The following is a 19705-nucleotide window of genomic DNA, read 5'->3' on the forward strand; positions in this document are numbered from 1 at the left end:
TATTGTGATCAGAAAGAAATCTAGATACTCCTTAGTAGCACTAACATGTGATGTAAACAAGGGACAAAGCATCGCCTCCCTTGCTTCCCAAAAGGTGTTCTACTTTTATTATGTTTAGATTAGTGTAGACTTTGCCAAATTAAAGCTTTGCTTAGGGATTCTGCTGTCTGAACTTGTTCTGTCTTTTTAAATCTGTCTAGTGTTGCCAGATGTGGCAGAAGACACAGTCTCACCAACTCGAGCTCGGACCATGAAGGACTATGAAAATGTAAGCAGACTGTTAATATAGGACTCGGTGACAGATTTATGGCCAAGATATTCCCAGCATGCTGCCTGAAGTGTTGCCTCTTGGGGTCAGGTTTGTAGCTGGTGTCAGCTGACACACATCTGTTGGAGGTGTGACCAGGTGGATGTCCCTGTCTGTGCTTTGAACCTCTGTTTCTTAAGTGTTGCTTCCAAAACCGAGGCAGGAACTTGTTGTTGAAAGCAGCCAACTGCTGTGCTGAAGTTGTGAAACAAAAATTGGCACCCTCTGCTCAAAACTTCCTGCAAATCACCACAAGCACCAGAGCTTGGTTTGCACATCTGCTGTTGATTTATTTCAGGGAGGCATCAAGTTTACTTTCATTTAGGCTAGGGCAGGTTTGGCTTTTTAATTCATTGGCTGCAGTATGATGCTTTTAACTTCATAACTGTGTATGAGAGTGCTGAGAATACCTCTGTTGTAAAGGTCTAGTGTCATTGTGACAGTTCTGCAGGCAAAATTATTTTGGCACTTACTAGAATATAAAGGAAAACATTAGGTTTTTTAAAATATATTAATTGTATTAGTTGTTTAAATTGAATAAGTTTATATCTACTGAACCATGATTTGATTGGGGTGTAGCTGTGTTGTGGGACAACTTCCCTGTTAAATGTTTTGAATTTTTTTTAACTCTAGTTCTTGCTGTGAGAAGAAGTTCTAGCTTCTTTGAGCTTCTAGCTCAAACCTGAAATGTTTGAGATGACTGCTGCAGATAAAGGCTGTGGCTGCTGTTTTTGGGCTGTGTTAAGTGTCTGCAGTTTCAGGGCACTGCTGTAGCTGCTGTTATCTTTTGTGGCATTGTTTTTGAAATGAGTGCTGCTTCTAAACTCAGTTTTTTGTGGCCTTATATCCCCCTGAGGGGAAACTATGCTCTTTGCTCAGAATTTGAAGCTTGTTTTGGAAAGCCTTGGTGAAGGATGTTTTTTTACAGTCTGTATCTATTTCTCTTTCTCTTTTGTCTGCTGGGGTAGGCAGACACTGCCTTGGCATTAGAATAGGCTTAAAATCTTTTACTGTGATACATCCCAAAGACCTCAGTCTAGAATATACATTCTGCAAGTAGGTTATTGTCTGCAGGGTCCTTTTGCACAGGGAAAAAAAGTTTTAGCAGGGAGGAAAAATCCTGTTATGTAGGGAGAAAGGTCCCAGGTCTGTCATCCTGGTGTCTACAGACCCCTCATGTTAAACTGAGCTGTTAAACTTCTCGTGGGAAAAGAACTTTTATGGATGCCAGCAGTGTAATGAATCTCAGAGATCCATTCAAATAAAGGAAGCAGAATCCATTAAACACAGAGATATTTCTATAAATATGGTATTTATTTAGGACATGAGAAGGATGTAGTTAAAACAGTGGCTTAAAAGAGTGTCTTTGGCCTTGCAGCTCAGAGAGACAGGATGGATGTAATGGACCAAAAGGTGGATCCATGTAGGAAAGGTCCTTTTATGTTTAGACTAGGAGAAGGTGCTGAGCTGGAAAATGTTAGAGGTGCACATTTTTGAATTATTTATGCTGTGTCTCACTTCCTTGCAATACAGAAGGAACCACCTTGTGATAGAAAACATGATTACATGGGCAAAGTGAAAGGATTTCTAATTGAGGACCTTGTTTTGGGTTATTAAGTGCTCATGGATAGAAAGACTGATGGGTATTAAGGTAGGGAACTGAGTAATAGTAATTGTGGGTTTTTTCTTGTCTCTCCAAGCCCACTTAGAGTTTTGCTGTCTTGTAAAAAGGCCTCTGCTGGTGAAAACTGTGTTGTGCTGTGAAAGCACAGCCACTGCTGACAGGTCCATTTGGCATGAAAGTGGCTCTGTGCAGGCAGGCTGGGAAAGGAGCTAATCTGAGTTAGGATTTACTGCCATGCTGTCCATGGTGTGGATTGTTTTATGTAGTGTGTGTATCATTGTCCTAGTTTTTATTCCTTTTTTCAAATACAGAAATCAAAATGCATAAAGGAATTAAAACTTAGTCTTCAAATGCATAAGTTGAGAGAGCTGCCATTAAAATCTCTTTGCAGTGTGAACTTGCTCACATTATACATCTTGTCTTTTATTAAGCAATAACTTTTTAATTGTAGTCTGCCTGAATTAACTTTCATCTGAGAAACAACATCAGAGACGACATTTGTTTCACTTCTTGGTTTATGGTTGCATAGTCTGTTTTATTTGCCTTTTGGAAATATTGCCCTTAAGCTCTTTGGTTTATTTCTCTTGCCACTGAAATACATGTGACTAAAATCATGGTATGCTGAGTTCTTTTGATATTGTTTTTTCCTTTTGACTCAGAAATCTGTTGAATGTGTGGAGACTAACTAGAAGTTCAACTGATATAAAGTCAGAGTGTCTTTGTTGCTCGGACTTTTTCTGAATGAGCAGAGACTGTTAGGAATGATCTACTGACAAGGTGTGGGAATGAGCCACAAAGTTTATGTAGTCAGCTGGATTTTCAGTTGCTTGGATGATATTCACTTGTGTGAATAATGACAAGGCATCTTGCTGGGCAGGGATTGTTAAACTGAAGAATTGTTTGCAGATGCAGGTTCTGAGTGCAGTTACAAAAAGTAATCTTAGGTTTCACAAGCCAAATATTTTAGAAATTGTATTGCTAATAATTCTTACAAATGGCACTGTACAGTTCTGGAAAAGCCTACATAAATATTTTATTAGAAGCTCTGTAACATATTAGATTTCCATTTGCTGAAAGCATCTGGCAGGGGACACGAGTCTTATTTGAGTCAATGTTTTATGCTTAGCCTCTTAAAAAAAATTTAGAGGGAGACTCCTTTCTTTAATGAAACCATCAACTATGTTACTGCTTCTACAAGGAAGGTTAAAAATGATAAGCAATTTTTTTCTCCGAAGAATTGCACTGTGAAATATGGGATGGGATAAAGGTTTTATTGGTGTTCGATTGGGCTTATGTGCCTTGTGTGCTTGTGGCTTTTCTTCCCATGAATAAGATTACCTTGGTCCCATGAATGAGGCTTCCTTCCCAGGCTTTCCCTTAGAAAATATTTGTTTCAACATAATGTCTTATATTCTGTTCAAGTTCCATCTTATAGAAGAATTGCCTAATATTTTTTTGGATACTTTTTTGTCAAGTCAGTCAATGTTTTAAAGAAGGAATATTCTAAAGAGCACTGTCTGCACTACAGCTTGTATTATATGTTTTTAAACAGTACTGTTTTATAGTTGTTATTTGCTTAAGTGCTGTGCAGGGCTAAAAATAAACACAAAATGTTATCATAAATGATAATGTCTCGGACAAACACACAACATTTATGTGTGTGCCAACATGGCTACGTGTCTTAAAACCAAACTAAAAGACAAATCTCCAAACATTTAGAAGGGATAGGCTGGAATGGGATTTCTTCTTGTTCAGGTGAGAAATGGAGTTGGGGAAAAAATGTTATGGCTGAGATGGTGGGAGAACATTATGTTCTGTGCTTTGGGCTGAAGCTGTAGGAGACAGAAACCTGTTGAAAGGCTTGGGGTATTTATAGCTCTGTGGGTGACACAGTCTTAGAGGGAAGGATGTTTATTTGGACTTGGGTGTCATATGGTGCAATTAACACCTTCACAATTTATTATATATGTGTATGTGTCTCATCCACGTGTTTAATTATGTCCCGTGGGTTGGATTCCAGTATTGCACTGTGGAGAGCAAAACCAAATTCTGTAGTAGTTTTTACTCTTCATTTGAAACACATCACATAATTTGCTCATTTTCTTTCTTATTTCACAGCAAATCACTGATCTGAAAAAAGAAAACTTCAACCTGAAGCTTCGTATCTATTTCCTGGAGGAGCGAATGCAGCAGAAGTTTGATGGTCCCACTGAAGAAATATATAAAATTGTATGCATTTAGATTAATTTCATAGTACTGTGTATCTTTTTGAAGAGTTTGTTTTGTGGGAGGTTGCCTATTTCACTTAACTTTTGAGGGTTTTTTTGTTGTTGTTGTTGGAAATGGCATCTGTCAGCTTCCAGGGCAAGGAGTTCTTTGTACAATTACATCATGAGAGGTTTTCTCAGGCTACAACGAAATAATTTGAAAATTGTTAAAAGCCTCTGTAGCTGATGCAATCAGGTTTTGAAAGGAAAAGAAAATTTCTTGTGTCTTAGAGAACATACATGCATGGAAGCCCTAGAAATTCCCAAGATGCAGTACTCCCCATTAGAGCAGTTAAGTGAATCCTTAATACTTTTTGAGATTTCTGAAAGACTTGAACCTTGCAAAATATGTCTTTCAGAAGCTGAAATGTCTCTGTGCTTTTCTTAGCCCAGTGATACTTTACATTTGCTGGTCCAAGCAATAATTAATCTACACACTGCCAATAACTTTTGGGTTTTCATTCTCTTGCCTTAGAACATTGAGCTGAAAGTTGAAGTAGAAAGTCTGAAGCGTGAACTGCAGGAGAGAGAAAAACTACTCATCAAAGCCTAGTAAGTACCAGAGTATTTCTGGATGTCCATTACTTGGACTTGTTTCTATTTGGTTTTTTCCTAATCCTTTAGGAATAGGAGGATTTAAAGTAGTATTTTAAGGGTACTTATCTATAAATGTCTGGTTCAAAACTAATCCAGGCTGGCAATGACTGACAGCTGTTGGCTGCTCCATAGGCCTCAGTTGCAATGGAATTTTCTTTGTTTTCCTGAGGACCAGATCAATTTTTGTTTGGTCTTTCCAGGTGGATCAAGGGATATTGCTGGGCTTTGAAGGGAACCTTACACAAGGTCAAAGTAGCAAGTGAAATTTAGGGATCAGTAATATACAAGAGGTCATCTGGTGTTTAGTAAGGAAACACTACCTGTTATTCTCTCACAAATACTGAAAAGGCAGCTGGAGAGATCTCAGCAGCTGCATGTCTTCAGTTTATTCCAGTGCTGCTTCCTGTAGAAAATACAACTCTACTGAAGGCTTGATACTGTATTTGAAAGCTTTAAAAATACAAAGGAAATATGTCACTTTTTCATCATACATTTAAAATGCTTCTTTATCCATTGTGACAAAGCTCGTGCTCAGATTATACCACCCAAATTGCCATATTGTCTGTGGATGTTTGTATTTAACCTTCAAGTGACAAGCAGGTACAGATACAATGGAAGATGCTTGAGCATAATTCATCAGCCACTGGCACTTGAAATGTTTTCCACTTTGATATGCAATGGGATCTCTGTGTTGCTGCCTTTCAGCAAGGCAGTTGAAAGCTTGGCCCAGGGTGGTGATGCTGAAGTGCAGCGTGTGAAAGAGGCACAAAAGAAGATGCAAGAGATGGAAGAGATGCTGACTGGGAGAATAAACCTTCTAGAAGAGGTGAGTGACCAAAGCTGAAGGAATAGTAAGGAATCAGTGCTGTCTTTGTAGTGTTGTCTCATTTTTGATATTGTGATCTACCTATATTTTCATAATGTCTTTTTTAATTCCTCAGTGTCTGTTGTTGAGACAGTTTATTCCTGTATTTATAGTTGAGCCATCACTGATATCTTTGCAGGAGAACTGCTTCATGTTTCCTCATTTTTTTAGTGTAGAGGCAAAAAAAAAATTCTTTGTATGAATAACATGCTTCCTCCCAGCGAGGAGAAGTTCAGTTCCTTACAAAGAACAAATCTGATATTGAATAGTCTGTGCTGGAAATGTTTGTGCCAAGTTCTAGAAATACAGAAGCTCGTGGTTGGTTTGCATCACTGACTATCTACAGTTCTCTGGAGAAGTGAGATTTTATAGCTGTGTTTGTGAGGGGGATCCATGTCTGGTGCTCCTTCTGTAAGTAAGTAGAAATAGCACAAGTGGGTTAATTCCAATATTTGCTTTTCCATCTTTAAAGAATGAACTGGTCAAGGAACATACTAGTAGCAATCTCCTGATCATATTTTTCTGTTGGGATCACAGAATCCTGAGTTGTAAGGATCATCCAAGTCCGTTTAAAGCAGTGAGCTCCTTCAGGGGGGAGGGAATCTCCATGACCTTTTCTTCTCTTTAATGCAACTGGAATTTCTGAAAGCATTCTTTGTGCTGTTGGATTGGTAGAGAAGTTCCTAAATTACTTCCTCTGTACCAAACCAGCCAGCCAGGCTGGTGTTCTCAGATCTGACAGGTAGAAGGGCAAATATTCCAATCTTGTGGAGATGGAGTATTTTCTGTAGCCTGGAGATAGTGTTGGCCTCTGACATTAATTTTAGTATTCTTATGAATGTAAACACTGCAGTGTGGTGTTAGTCACTGGTTTTCACAGCACATGTAATTATACAGATCCAGGTAATGCTAACAAGGATTAATTTCCTTCAGAGTTCTTGATTGACAGATGAATGTTGGCAGAACAGCTTTTCAGGAGAGGGGTTGAGTGGGGAAGTTCAGTCGTGAAGGAGCTTTTCCTCCCCCTCCCCTAGAGAGATTCTTTTTAGTTTGGATCTGAAGGGGAATTACTTATTAGGCTACAAGGGGGCTTTTATTTCATAGAAAGCAAAATTGGGTGAGCACAGCAGGGAAGCTTACAATAGAAAAACGAAGATCTGAAACAAATTTGATGTAGTGGAAGGCAAGTATAATTTTTTTGGTGTTCCCTGTCTCTGTGAGTTGGGTCACCCAGAGGAAGTTGGCTGGAATCTCTGGGTCTTATCTCCATTTCCTTTGCTGTTCAAGAGAAAAATGTCTGGTTCATACTTTATCAATTCTTGCAAAGTATTATAAATGATGTTGGGAAGAGTTCCAATTAGCTACAGTGAACCTGGGAATATTAATTTTATTGAATAAAAAAGCCCTTCTTTAACCTCTTTAATTTAAGTGTAGCAATTTATTATGATAGAGGGAGGACAGTGAGACAAAACCAAATTATAATAGCTAAATCTAAAACCATAGCATAGGGGCACTTTTTTTCCAGTTCTGCTATCAGTTAGGATATTTCTTTTTTTTTTTCTTTGAAACAAATTTCCCTTCTTTCTGTGCCACAGAAAATGGATTAATCTTGAAAATGCAGCCACAGAGTTCAGAAGCATTTGTAAAGCCATTGAAATACTTGGTGAAAGTTCCTAAATTAAACATCCTGACATGTGTTTGGTAGAAAAAAAAACTTCAATATGTGAAAAATTTCATGAGCATTTTGTTCTTATAAGCATCAGGATTGTGTGCTTTAATTACAGAATCTTAAAGCTGCCCAAGAAGATGTGGAAAAAGCCATGGCAATGACAGAGAAGGAGAAAGCTCTGAGAGTGGCAGCTGAGCAGAAACTTTCTTCAATTATGAATGCCCCTGCCAAGGATGTGGATATGGTTACAGCAGCTGAGAAAGACAGGTCAGAACTGTTGCCAGTGATGTTTCTGACTGCTGGAATTCTTTATTGTGAAAGTGTGAAGAGCTGACATGGGTTTAGGTTTTAATAGTTTGGTCCTGCCCTGGGATACAGGAGCGCCTCTGACCATCCTACCTGCTCAGCTGGGACATGAATGGCAACACAGCAACCAGTTCACATGCTACATGTAGCAAAGCCATCTTTAAAAGTTGTCTGAAAGTGTAAAAGGATCAGGATGCTTGAGACACCAGCGTGTCCTACATTAAAACCTCTTTGTAACTTTGACTCACCTCCTGCTCGCTGCTTTCTTGAGCTGTTGCTCAGGAGAACTTGACTCAGCCCTTGGTGTTCATGCTGTGGGTTTGTGTGCTCTCAGTCCCAGGGATGTGCCTGGTGAGGGTGGTAAATTTAATGGGAAGAGAAACACTGTGTTTGAGCTTTGTGGGTTTGATTGTTCTTTGCAAAGCACCGGTTGTGGTTTTGTTTGGTTGGTAGGTGTGTAAGTTGTTTAATAACTTTAGATGGGGAAAGTGTATAAACCCAAATCTCAGTAGTTTGGAGGATTGTTTTTGCTTTTATTTTAGATGTGTAAAGTAAACTACATGTGGTGTTTTGTGGGCAGAGAAAGGGAATAGATTGGTAAGGTTTTTGTGTGGGTTCTAAAGGATAATGTAACTAAAATATTGACGTTTAAGTGTTGACATCTGAAGTGATACTGGAGGAAAATAAGAATGAGCACTTTGCAAATAGCATAGCCCTGTTTGCTTGCTTTAAAGTTACATCTCTTTTTGTGTTTCTCTGGAGGGAGAAGGAGTTGTGAAAGTCCTCCCCTAAATTTTACAGGTATTGTCTGGAGTCTCCACCTAGGGAAGTTGTCTGCAAGATTTACTGCAATGACTGATGAGTTGGTGGTAGATGATGCAAGATTAATATTAAAACTCTTATCATTTTAGACTTATAGAGCAACTGAATCTGTCTCTGAAGAGTAAAGAAGCTCTAATTCAATACCTCGAAGAGGAAAAGTCTAAGAGTGGATCTTATGATGGGAACTTGCCAGCAGAAAAAATCAGAGAACTTACCATTGCTTTGAGGCACGAAAAAGATAGTGAGATAGAGGTGAGGAAACTGCTTGAACAGTTACATGTTATAAATCTCGTGTGGGGTAGGATTTTAAAGGTTTTGTGCATGACAGTATGTGAGTGACCTAAGCCAATTTTTAAAAATATTATTTCCTCCTTCCTTCTCCTTTTCCTTACCATTCATTGGTTATACTGTGGTTTGGGGGGCAATATTCATCTTCATTATCCATTCATTCAGTGAGAGGTTGTGTTTCCCATTGCTTTTATGCCTGTGTTATAGATACTGTGCAATTGCTTTACAGAAGTATATATTAAAGAAATACTAGATGTTAATAGATCCCTCACTAGATGACATAACTCCTATAAAAGTTAAGAATGTGACTTGAGAGTTCGTTCTTGGAAAGTGTCTCTACTGTTAGGGTCTGGAAAAAAAGCTGTGGTAAGGGAGGTAGGCATAAAAAAATCTCATGAAATAAAGTGGAAGCTTAGCCTTTGGCTTACAAAAGGTGCAAGAGTCAGTCTTATTTCACTTAGCTCTTAAACAGGAAGGCAGATATCCTGACAGCTGGAATGCAGAATCAGGTCCTGAGGCTTGTTATCTTTTTTTTTTCTTTTTTCCCATTGGTTATTCAAACAAGAAATTAAAGCTGGCAGAATTAGGAAAGTTAGTCATGAGGGCTGTCAGGATTCGCTTTGGAACTGAGTCTTGCTCAGTACCTACACACCTTTTTGTTTATATCAAGAACAGATGAGAACCTTCAACAATTGGACTCATCAGTGAAATTAAGATTTTTCAATCTGCATGGTCTTGCAGTTAAATCAATGTGTGTCAGGAAAGACCACCCTGGTTTCACAAGAGTATTTGTGTGTCAAGGTGAAAACAGTGTCACCTTTAATCACTTCAGGAGGTGGACAAGCCTGCATGATCATTTGGGATGCAGTATTGGAGGAAAAAATCTGATGAATAGCTTTGCACAACTCTGCTTTTTATATATGATTACCTTTTAAAAACAAATAATTCTGTAACCTCCCTGGGGAAAAGTGCTAATTAAAATCTGCCCTGGTAAAAGCATCTTGCTGGCAAAGATAAATGTCACATAAAAATGCACCTTTATTAACTCGGCAAGTACAGTTGTTCCTGTCTCATGGAAGAACATGTTGTGTGGGGTTTTATTTTCTTTTTTTTTTTTTCCTTCTTCTAAATTTGAACTGGCTCATACCATGCCCAGGTAGATTTGTAGACTTCCAGGAAGCAACTGATTCAATATATTCCTGTCAAAATGTGTATATTAAGTTTTCCTTCTACTTCCAAGGTTTTTAAGCTCGTTTTGCTTCACTTTAATGCTTAGTGAGTTATATTTGTGTTGAGAATGAATTTTTTTGTTCTCATATGAGTTATGTTGTTCTTACAGGCTCTTAGAATGGAGCTTAAAAATGAGAGAAATTCCTTTGAAAAAAAAATTCAGGTAAGTTCTGACTTTGTTTCTGTTTCCCTCACTCCTTGCAGTGTGTGTTGGGCTCCCTCTGTTATGCATTCATAGGTACAGACAGGAAAGGGGGCAGAGCAAGTCCTCTGGTAAATTCTCTTTTATGTGACACGACAGGAAGGCTCCTCCTTTTTTTTTTTTTGAACCAATTTTCAGTAGAGCTGATAAGGCCACTTATCAAATATTGGAGCTGATACTCATGGCCAGCCCATGAGATTAGCCGCCTTCTACTGTATTCCAGGCACAAATTTAAGATGACTCTCATTTTGGGACTGTATTTTATGTTGGTAATCTGAGTAATAAGCTTCAAGAACTCTGAGGGAATGTTCTTATTAATGTGCAGTTACAGTGTCTCTTAGTGGGAAGTTAATGCAACTTTCACATAATCTAATTTAGTCACTCCAAGAAGAGCTACAAGAGAGAGAAAATGAGCTTGCTGTGGAAAAGAAGAATGGTTTGAAAAGGGACAAAACTATCCAAGGCCTAACTGTTGCCTTAAAAGCAAAGGAAAGAGAGGTATGGTGATTGTGATCTTGCTGGTTTTTTGAACTGGGAGTGGAATTTTGTGTTGTGTGTATGACAGTCTGATCTCACTGTAACCATGAGGAGGCTTCTAGTGGGTCCCTGATCACTGCTGTCAGCTCTAAGCAGTTCTGTTTGCCTGGAGTTTGGGCTCTTGGACTGGAGGAGAGAAGAAAAAAGATACTTAACTGATACTTTCTCCCCTAAGAACTTAAAAGAAAAATGTTTTCTCTTACACACTGATTTTTATCAGCTCTGAGCACCACTTACATGGTATGAGGAGTATTTTATTTGTTGAGTCAAAGGCACCTAAAATAGGAGAGGTCAAGCTGAAATTCAGAATGTGTGGAAGAATGGGAAATACTTAACTTGAGTGATAGGCAGTCTAGTGAGTGTTGTATAAGAACAAGTATTTCTTCATATAAGATTTATTATGATGTATTTGGTGGTTTTGTTCTTGGAAGTGTTTTGTGTAGCTGGATGAATGGATAATGAGGTGGGATAGTGATTACTTAGTGGCCATCCCTTGGAAATAACTATTTCTACATTCCTTTTGCTTAAAGAATGAGGAGCTTGGTTCTGAAATTGAAGAGTTAAATGCTTCATTGGCTAAGGCAAGAGAAGCAACTCACAAGGCACATGTACAAAAATTCAAGGTAAGGACAAACAATTTAATGTGGCTTCCCCATCCCTGCTCTTCCCTCCTCTGTAATTCCACACAGTGGGTAGTGCTTTGTGTCTTTGAAAGCAGAGAAATGGAAATTAGTTTAAAATGCTGTTTAAAATGTTGTGGTTTTTTTTTTTTTTTTTTTTAATTACCTTGAAAAAAAAAATCCCAAATCAAATCATTGGAAAAATAGAATGTTAAAATGTGAGATTACTTACCTTGTTTCTTGATATTTTTTCTTCAATAAAAACTGAGAAACATTAAGGGAGAAATTAATAAAAGCAAAAGAAGTTAAAAACAAAGACACAGATAGTTGTGGAGCTGAGATGATCTTGAGGGGTTTTTTTTTTTTGACTAGTTTTGTTTTCTCTTCCAAAAGTATGGTACCAGCACAGGCTTCTTGTTAGCAGACTGGATATGAGACACTTGTTTGGATTTATTTATATAATAAATGTGAAACCACTACTTAGAAAATAGTGGAATGTTGTTTGTGAAAATGTGATTTAGTAATGCTTTCCTGTGTGTGGTGGAGGAAGGACTTTGTGATGATAATTTCTGCATTGTAAAGGTCTTGAAATGTAAAATGGGAGAAAGTAAGAACTAGATATTAAAATAGGCAATGAAATGTCTCTTGTAACTTTTTCAAACTCATCCAAAGTTTGATAAAACTGACACTGCTTAGAGGCAGTGCTGCATCTTCCATTGTGCTGTTTGTTCATCCACCTGGTTTCAGCTCAGCAGAGATGGCAGAGGTGGATTCAGCTGCCTCTGAGGTGCCCCCACCACAGCCCTTGTGACTGACTGTTATTCCAGAGTCTAATGGAGTAGTAAGGTTTAGTTCTCTCAGAGAACCTCCATTTCTTCAAAAGCCTTTTATTTCACTTAAACCCATGTTTTAATTGTGCTCTACTGAGAAAAGTTTATCATATTTCTTTTTCAGGTCATTTTGGCCTGTATGTGACTCTATAGCTTATGTTTGCTTTTTCATACCTGCTTTGAAATATGACTCTTACCTATTTCATTTTTGAGACCTTGTTGATTTTTTTTTTTTTTTTTTAAATTCTAAGCTAATAAAGTGTGTGGCTAATCCCTCCTGCCCACAGAATCCACATGGCATGGTGGGTGACAGAGCCAGCCCTTCTCCTCAATACTCAGCTCCTTAGCTACAAACTTGAGTTGAAGGCAGTTCTCTGTGAGTAGATTGTGCTGCACAGCCCCACTACTCCTGTCAGCTCCAAAGCCACTTGTAACAGTGTGGTGGGGAAGAACACAAATCAGACTTGCTGTTTTATATTAAAAATCATGCTTCTGCCCAGGGCAGTGGTGGAGTCACCATCCCTGGAAGGGTTCAGAAAACACATGGATCTGGCACTTGAGGACATGAATTAGTGGTGGACACGGTGGTGGTGCTGGGTGGGTGGTTGGACTCCATGATCTTAAAGGTTGTTTCCAGTCTTAATGGTTCCATGAAAGACTTGGTGGCTACCTGCCCTAGGCCAGATTCAAACTGCCCCAAAAGCAGAGCTTTATGCAGTTAAAGCTTTGAGAAGCAAAAATACAACTATGACCTGGTTTGCACCTCTTTTGCACGTCAACCTTTATCTCATTCTTTGTTATCTCAGACTTTGTTATCCTGCACTGGATGTCATGGAAAGTTGTGTTACTTTAGCAGGGAAAATTATCAGTGTAACACTTTCCCTGTTTTGTCATTTCACTATTTTTTTGCACCCCAATTCTGAAGTTGTGGGAAGAAGCGCAGGGGAGGCGGTTTGGGTGCAACAGGAATAAAGAATTCCAGGCTCTACAAACACCTTCTAGAGCCTGAATGCTGCTTTATGTTTCAGGGTGCTGCAGATTATCAAGCTCTCCTGATGGAGAAGGAGACCCTGTTGGCAGAACTTCGTTCAGAAAACCTGACCAAGGATGCTGAAAATCGCAGACTACAAAGGATAATTAAAGTGACCGGTCAAGAGCTGAGTGATTTGAATCAGGAAAGAGAGAAAATGGAGAAGGAGCTGGATGAGGCACAGCTACAGAAGAGTAGAAGTGACAAAACCATTAATGTTATTATCATTTTTTTGTGTTATTTCATAATGTTTAATTCAGCACTTTAGCAGGTCCTTTTCTCACAGAGTTAGGTTTTTAATGTAAATAGCTTTTGGTAAGGTAAATGCCTAACACTGCCTAATGCCTGTGTTTGAAAGAATGTGGCTAAGAAGACTGAGGAAAATTCTACACAGAAGAATATATTAAAATAAATACAGTTTTTATAGTTAGGTCCTAGGGAAAAACATTAGCCTTCAGAAGTGGTAAATGGTTACTGTTGGTTTCAGTTTTCTGATGGGAGGATCTGAACATGCATGACAGTGTATGTTTTATATTTCTGCTGTATTTGTCTTGTTATATGTCTGTAGATTATCCTAAATTACACTACTTTTAAACTCTAACACAGCCCAGGAGGAAGCAGCCAATTGTTGTGACCTCAAGCCAAACCTCAGCCTGCTTTCTGCTCTCCCAGCAGGGTCACTGTACAGACTGTATATTTAATAACTTCTGCTTATAAAAGACCCAAAGCACAGGATTAATTGATGACAATTTAACATAAAAATGATGTGCTGCTCATTAATTTTGCTGCTTGATATTCTGCAGAGGGTTTTTACCTTGCTCTAGGTGTTCAGACAAGCACTTCTGTTTCCAGCTCTCAGAGCTGATGCAACAAAGTGAATGATCAGGTTTCTTCTTTTCTTCCTTTGAAAAAAGGATGCACCCTGTGCTGAAGGGGTTGACATAAAACATACTTCTCACCTCTATGGTTTGTCATGTGGATTTTGCTAAATTCTTCCCACTGTTGCTTCCATCAGGGCAGCATTTGCATAATAAGCAGAGTCCCTCCTGCATCCAGAGTCTGCTCCTCCTCAGTCAGGGATTAGTCTCCTGCTATATTAAATTACATAAAAGATTAAATGAGCCTGTCCTTATTCAGTGGCTGTTTTGGTTCCATTATTAAATAAGGGCCTTAATAAAGCAGGGAGACGTGAAAATTGCAGCTCCTGCACTATCCCTTAAAACCAGCAGAGGGGTCTCTTTACCTACAAACCAATTAAGTTCTTCTCCCCCCCTCCCCCCCCCCAATTTAACGCATTTTTGTTTGATTGTCAACTGTGGTTTGGCTGCCGTCACAAAGTCTCTATCTTTGGTGTGCTTTGAAATTTCTTCAGGGTGTTGAGGTTAAGGAGAGCGAGAACAGATCGCTCCTGTCAGTAAAACAGCCACAAAGAACATTTTATTGATTTGAAGTATTTTATATTTAACTGTCTTCTCTCTTCAGAATTTTTTTTTTCCATCTTTCAGGGGAGCTAGAATATAACTGTATAAGAGAGACAGGAAAAATAGGACTGAGCAAGGAGTTGCCAGGGGATTCAAAGTTGCTTGGATTACAGAAGCCCTATTTGACTCCATTATGTCCAAGTTTTTCATGTAAATGACTGGCTCCTTGGGGAGAAGCATTCCTGCCAAAAGATGAGCAGTCTTATAAAAATTATATCCCTAACCTATTTCCTAGTCCTTGCAGAACAGCTGCTTCCATTTCAGAGCTGTGAGTACATTGGGATATAACCACATTGCCTGTGAAGTGTAGCCCATTAAGTAGTAGATATGTGGGAGTAAAAAAATATGCTGTGAGATTTTGCTCTTTGACAAACAGGAAACTGCTTCAGTGATGTGATGCAAACTTTTTATGAGACAGCCTTAAAAATTCAGTTCTATTTATGCTCCAAGATACCTATTTATCAGTGTTTCTATTTTGTTAGAATAAAGCCAGCAAGAAAGTGTATAAACTGTAGAAAATGCCCTCAACATTTGTAATGAACTGCTGTCCTGGCTCTTCACTCATTCACAGGGAAATTTTCAATGGCTTTCCGTGTACTGTAATTGGGATAATGCAAATTTTTGCATATATCCATTAAAAAGAAAAACAACAAAAACCAAAAAACACCATAAACAACAAACCCTAAAAAAAAATTGAGGTCCAGAAAACGTCCTTTTCCCTGTTGTAAACCAAGTTTGTCTGGACATGAATTGGGCATTACTGTCCTGGAAGGGAAGGGGGTGAAACTAAATCAATTAAGACTGTTACATGTGGGCTGATCATCCAAATCACAGACTCTGCCCAGTATTAGGAGTCTTCTGGAATAAGGGGCTTAGATGTCCTTGAACCATGTTCCTGCCTCAGGGTGGGCAACTTTAAAGGTCTCTGAAAGAGCTTTTAGAAGCTCTCAGTTCTGTACTTGCCAAAGCTGCTCTTAAGCAGCACTTTGAGCATCACCACTGAGATGCTATTAAAGGTATCACTTTAAGCTCTTTGAAACAAGGAAGTTTGAGCTATATTCTTATATACTATTGATGAGGAATAAACATCAACTCATCCTTTTTATTGCTTGTGCCTACCATGTTACTGTGCCTCTAGCAGGGATTCAGTCCTCCTTCATCGAGGAGTTTGTTCAAATTTACATGATTAAACACCTCACGTGTCCATTCTCTCTCCAGGCCTAAATGTAGACAATTAGAGTGTATTTACTAGATATTCATATTTGATCAGTTGGTTGGGGAAATGCAGAATAACTCATTAGGCAGAATTTATTATTTAGCCTTCCTACCTGTAGTTTAGCCTGAGAGGGAAGTTTTGGAGCTTTGCAATTTAATTATTCACCAAACTGGATTTCATCTGACAAGGAGGGGGAGGCATCTGCTCCAGTGTTCTATATTACAGTGTTTCACATTCATTTTTCTTAGTTCAGCTATCATTAATCATGAGAAAGTCTCTGGGGAAAAAGGTTGGCAAGGGGAATTGGGAAGTTTGTGCTCCGAGAGCCGTAGGTACTATATTATCCTTGCAACTCAGTGTATGGAAACCAATAGATTTTCTCCCAGCCAATCTGAGTGGTCAATGAGTTCAGACAACCTGCTACAGTGATGGATAGTTTGGTGTGTTATAGAATTCCAGCTCATGCAAAGGAGATCATTTTCTGTCTCACCTCTAGCTTGTTTTGGGAAGGATTTAGGGAACTCTGGGGGCAGAAATACTTGAGGCAAAGTTACTTGCACATTGCAAATCTCCCACAGGCTGTTTTGGTTTTTCCACAATTGTATCCATTGTCAGTCCAGTTCTTTCCATAAACCTGGATATAACAGAGTGCTTTTAAGGCAGAAACCTGGTTTCTGCACCCGACAAGTGCTGTACACCAAGAGGGCTGAGATTAGATAATAGGGATGGTGTTGCAGCAGCATCTCTTCTGTCTCTGCATGTCTGTCACCTTCCTAAAGCTGTTCATGGTTTTTATAAAGAGAAGAATACTCAGGGTGTTGGTCATCTGAAGTCACAGGACAGATCAGAAATGTTCATTTGGAGTTTAGTTACAGGTGGTTGATTCACTTAAAGCCTCTCAGTGATGCAATAGCATAAAAACGACATTAAAAAAAACCCAAGGAGTGAACTTTGCAGTGCAGGGAAACTCATAACACTGCTGTTGATCCTTTGCTTCCAATTCCCATGCTGGGAATGGGAATTCAGGCTTAATTTGACCCACTTGAAGAGCTCCATAACTTGAAGCCATAAGCTTTTGCAGTTATCAGACCTTACACTACTTCCCACTGCAGTTTGTATTTATAGGTAGTTAGGAAAAAATAGCAACATTTTTGAGAGTTTGTTTGCGTAGACAACACTTGGACCTGATTCTGCAACTCTTCATTTTTCTTAGTCAAGCAAGTAGTTCTTTTTTGGTCCTGAAAAAAATAACTTTATTAGTTTGCAGCACTGAAAGTCTAGTTTTAATGATTCTTTGAATAACATTTGAGGGGGTTTTGGGAGCTGTTAGGGGTTTCTTAACTCAATCCTGGTGATGAAGCTAAAATTAAGCAAGTAAACCAAAAGGCATTGTAAATGACAATTTGCATTTACTGTGCAAAATAAACAGAAGTAAAACACTGCAGTAATAAAATGATGTTAAGGATTTGATGTGAACCTGCATGAAGTGAGGTAATTAAGTCAAGAAAAGGACATAAAACAGTTTGTAAAGAGATTGCAGTTAAAGTGTCACTAGTGCTATTTCTTTGAACTTAGAATAAGAAACAACTATTAAATTTTAAATCCCAGTGGAGGTAAATTTAAGGTTTATAGGTGACTACCATATGTGCAAACTATTTGAAGGGCTTATGCTACTTCACAAATGGGCCCTTTTGAGGAATAAATAGAAAACATTTATTTTAAGATGTACTCTGTATTACCTGGTTCTTTGGGTCTGAACAGAAGTTTAGATACTATAAAGTCTTCTGTAAGTTTTAATTGTTTAATTTTAGGCAACAGCTCCTTTGTTACAAGTTTCTACTTCTCTTTTTCCACACAATCTGTGCAGTAGATGCAGAGGAACAGTTTATAAAATGAAGCTCATGTCTGTGCAACCTCTGCCTCCTTCGACTGAGTGTTGAAACTTCCACCAAATCAGGAAAAAATCAGAAGTGACACAAAGAGTGGGAGAGAAGCCACACTATGGATTTTTCTATTGCCTTGTGCTCTTGATACTTTCCAGTCAGTAACTGGGAGCTGACTGTTAAATTCATGCTAATAATCTCATATATTTACATAGATTTAGGTGTTTTCCTGGTTTGTAGCAAAGTGTAAGGAATAGGAATTGATTGATGTTGTTTCTTGGAACCCAAGGCTTTATCAGGTGATCAGACTTTGGAACCCCACAGAGAGCTACACTGTCAGGTGGAGTGGGGCAGGATCTGTAGGGATGCAGAGGGAGGAGCTGGGATTGTGGTGTAACCTGCAACCCAGGAGATGCTGCTCTTTGCATTGCAATATTCCAGTTTGGTCCTGCAGATCTCTGAGTCCTTTGGACTTGCTGTTGCATCAAGCTGTTGAAAGAGACTGTTTCTATGGTTTAGAAGCAGAATGGACAAGAAGCACACGTTTCTGATGGGGAGATAATGCAGCTAATCCTGGAGCTGCAGAAAGTAATTAACAGAGCCACAATCAAGATCAAGTTCTGTTCACCCCTTCTGATCACGAGACTGACCCGACTGGTCACTTCAAGTTTGTGCTCTTGTCGAAAGAAAAAAAGTTTGAACGTTTCTGACCTTTCGTTTGATGCAAAAGTAACCAGTAACACAATGTGAGTGCAACAATTTTCATGGTGTGATGAGAAAAAGGAGCAAATGACAAACTGAATCACCCGTAACCAATTTTCTCCTATTTCTAGCAAGGGAGTGAATTGACTCGGGAGTGAGTGTTGGTTCTGACAGCGACGACATCTGCATGTGTAATATTCCCCCCAGCCCTGCAGTCCAGTCATTTGGTATGAAAAGCATTTAAACAACAACAGCCACCTAGATTTTTAGAAGAAAATACTGACATCTCTTCTCAAAGTTTCCTTCCTTTAATTGTGTTCATTGATGCCAACAGAAAGAAAGTGGCTTCAGTACGTTTTCCAGGCTATCCGGTGATATGGGTAATTTAAAGCAATGGAAAGATAAAATAATAATGTGGGTTGTTAGCCTGAAACATTTTTTAAAGTTGATTTGCTACATATTCAGTTTCTTTTTTTTTTTTTTTTTTTTGGTAGGACCTTAGAAATCAACTAGAGAAATTACATGGTGAAATGACTGAGAAAGAAAAGGCAGTTGAACACCATTACAATATTCTTTTGAGTGAAAGCAATCAGAAGCTGCAGAGCCAAGAGCTTGTTATCAAGAGGCTGACAGACAGTGTCAATCACAAGGATCTGCTGCTCGAGGTAGGTAGACTGACTTTGAAATGAAAAATGGAAAGTTATCATTTGATTTTGTGTGAGGAGTTATTACAAAATCACATTTGTATTTGGAGTTACTGTTGATTTTGCTGATAATCCCTCAGTTTTTATAATGCTTTATTTGCAGAACAGACATATAATTATGGAGTGTGTGGCATTCAGCAGGATTTCTTAGGGTTTTTTGAAGCGTGTGGACAGAGGGAGAAGGAAGCTTTGCTAATGCTTATGTAGAATTTTCACTGTTGTGGTAAAAGCTCTGAAGTGCCTGTGATTTTCAGTTTATTGTGCAGAAACTGGAAGCTGAGGAATAGGTAGAGATACTGAAATATTTTATCTTCCCTTTTTGAAGCCCAAATGACCTATGTGAGAAGGCTCCTGTCTGAATGGTAATGGACCCTGCTCAGTTTTTTTACTGGAGATATAACACTGAAAAGTACTGATGGTGTTCAGCCTGCAATACAAAAACTTAAGGTTGCTCTGCACCTGGAGACCAAGGTGCATGCCTTGACTTATTTATTAATACTTAAAAGTTTGAATAGCTGGGCAAAG

General features: G+C 38.7%; 1 protein-coding gene across 6 annotated transcripts in view; it reads left to right on the forward strand.

The window, feature by feature from the left end:
• CDK5RAP2 (CDK5 regulatory subunit associated protein 2) overlaps positions 1-19705 on the forward strand; it is a 72444-nt gene that overhangs the window by 2231 nt on the left and 50508 nt on the right. For all 6 annotated transcript variants that reach the window (XM_064677082.1, XM_064677083.1, XM_064677088.1 and 3 more), the window contains exons 3-13: positions 201-268; positions 4050-4160; positions 4674-4750; positions 5501-5621; positions 7445-7596; positions 8547-8709; positions 10085-10138; positions 10556-10675; positions 11245-11337; positions 13193-13411; positions 18971-19141. In XM_064677082.1, the coding sequence (XP_064533152.1) occupies positions 201-268; positions 4050-4160; positions 4674-4750; positions 5501-5621; positions 7445-7596; positions 8547-8709; positions 10085-10138; positions 10556-10675; positions 11245-11337; positions 13193-13411; positions 18971-19141 (1349 nt within the window). The remainder of the gene's footprint in view (positions 1-200; positions 269-4049; positions 4161-4673; positions 4751-5500; positions 5622-7444; positions 7597-8546; positions 8710-10084; positions 10139-10555; positions 10676-11244; positions 11338-13192; positions 13412-18970; positions 19142-19705) is intronic.

The sequence above is a fragment of the Pseudopipra pipra genome, chromosome 20 (assembly GCF_036250125.1).
Source record: "Pseudopipra pipra isolate bDixPip1 chromosome 20, bDixPip1.hap1, whole genome shotgun sequence".
Classification (NCBI taxonomy): Eukaryota; Metazoa; Chordata; class Aves; order Passeriformes; family Pipridae; genus Pseudopipra; species Pseudopipra pipra.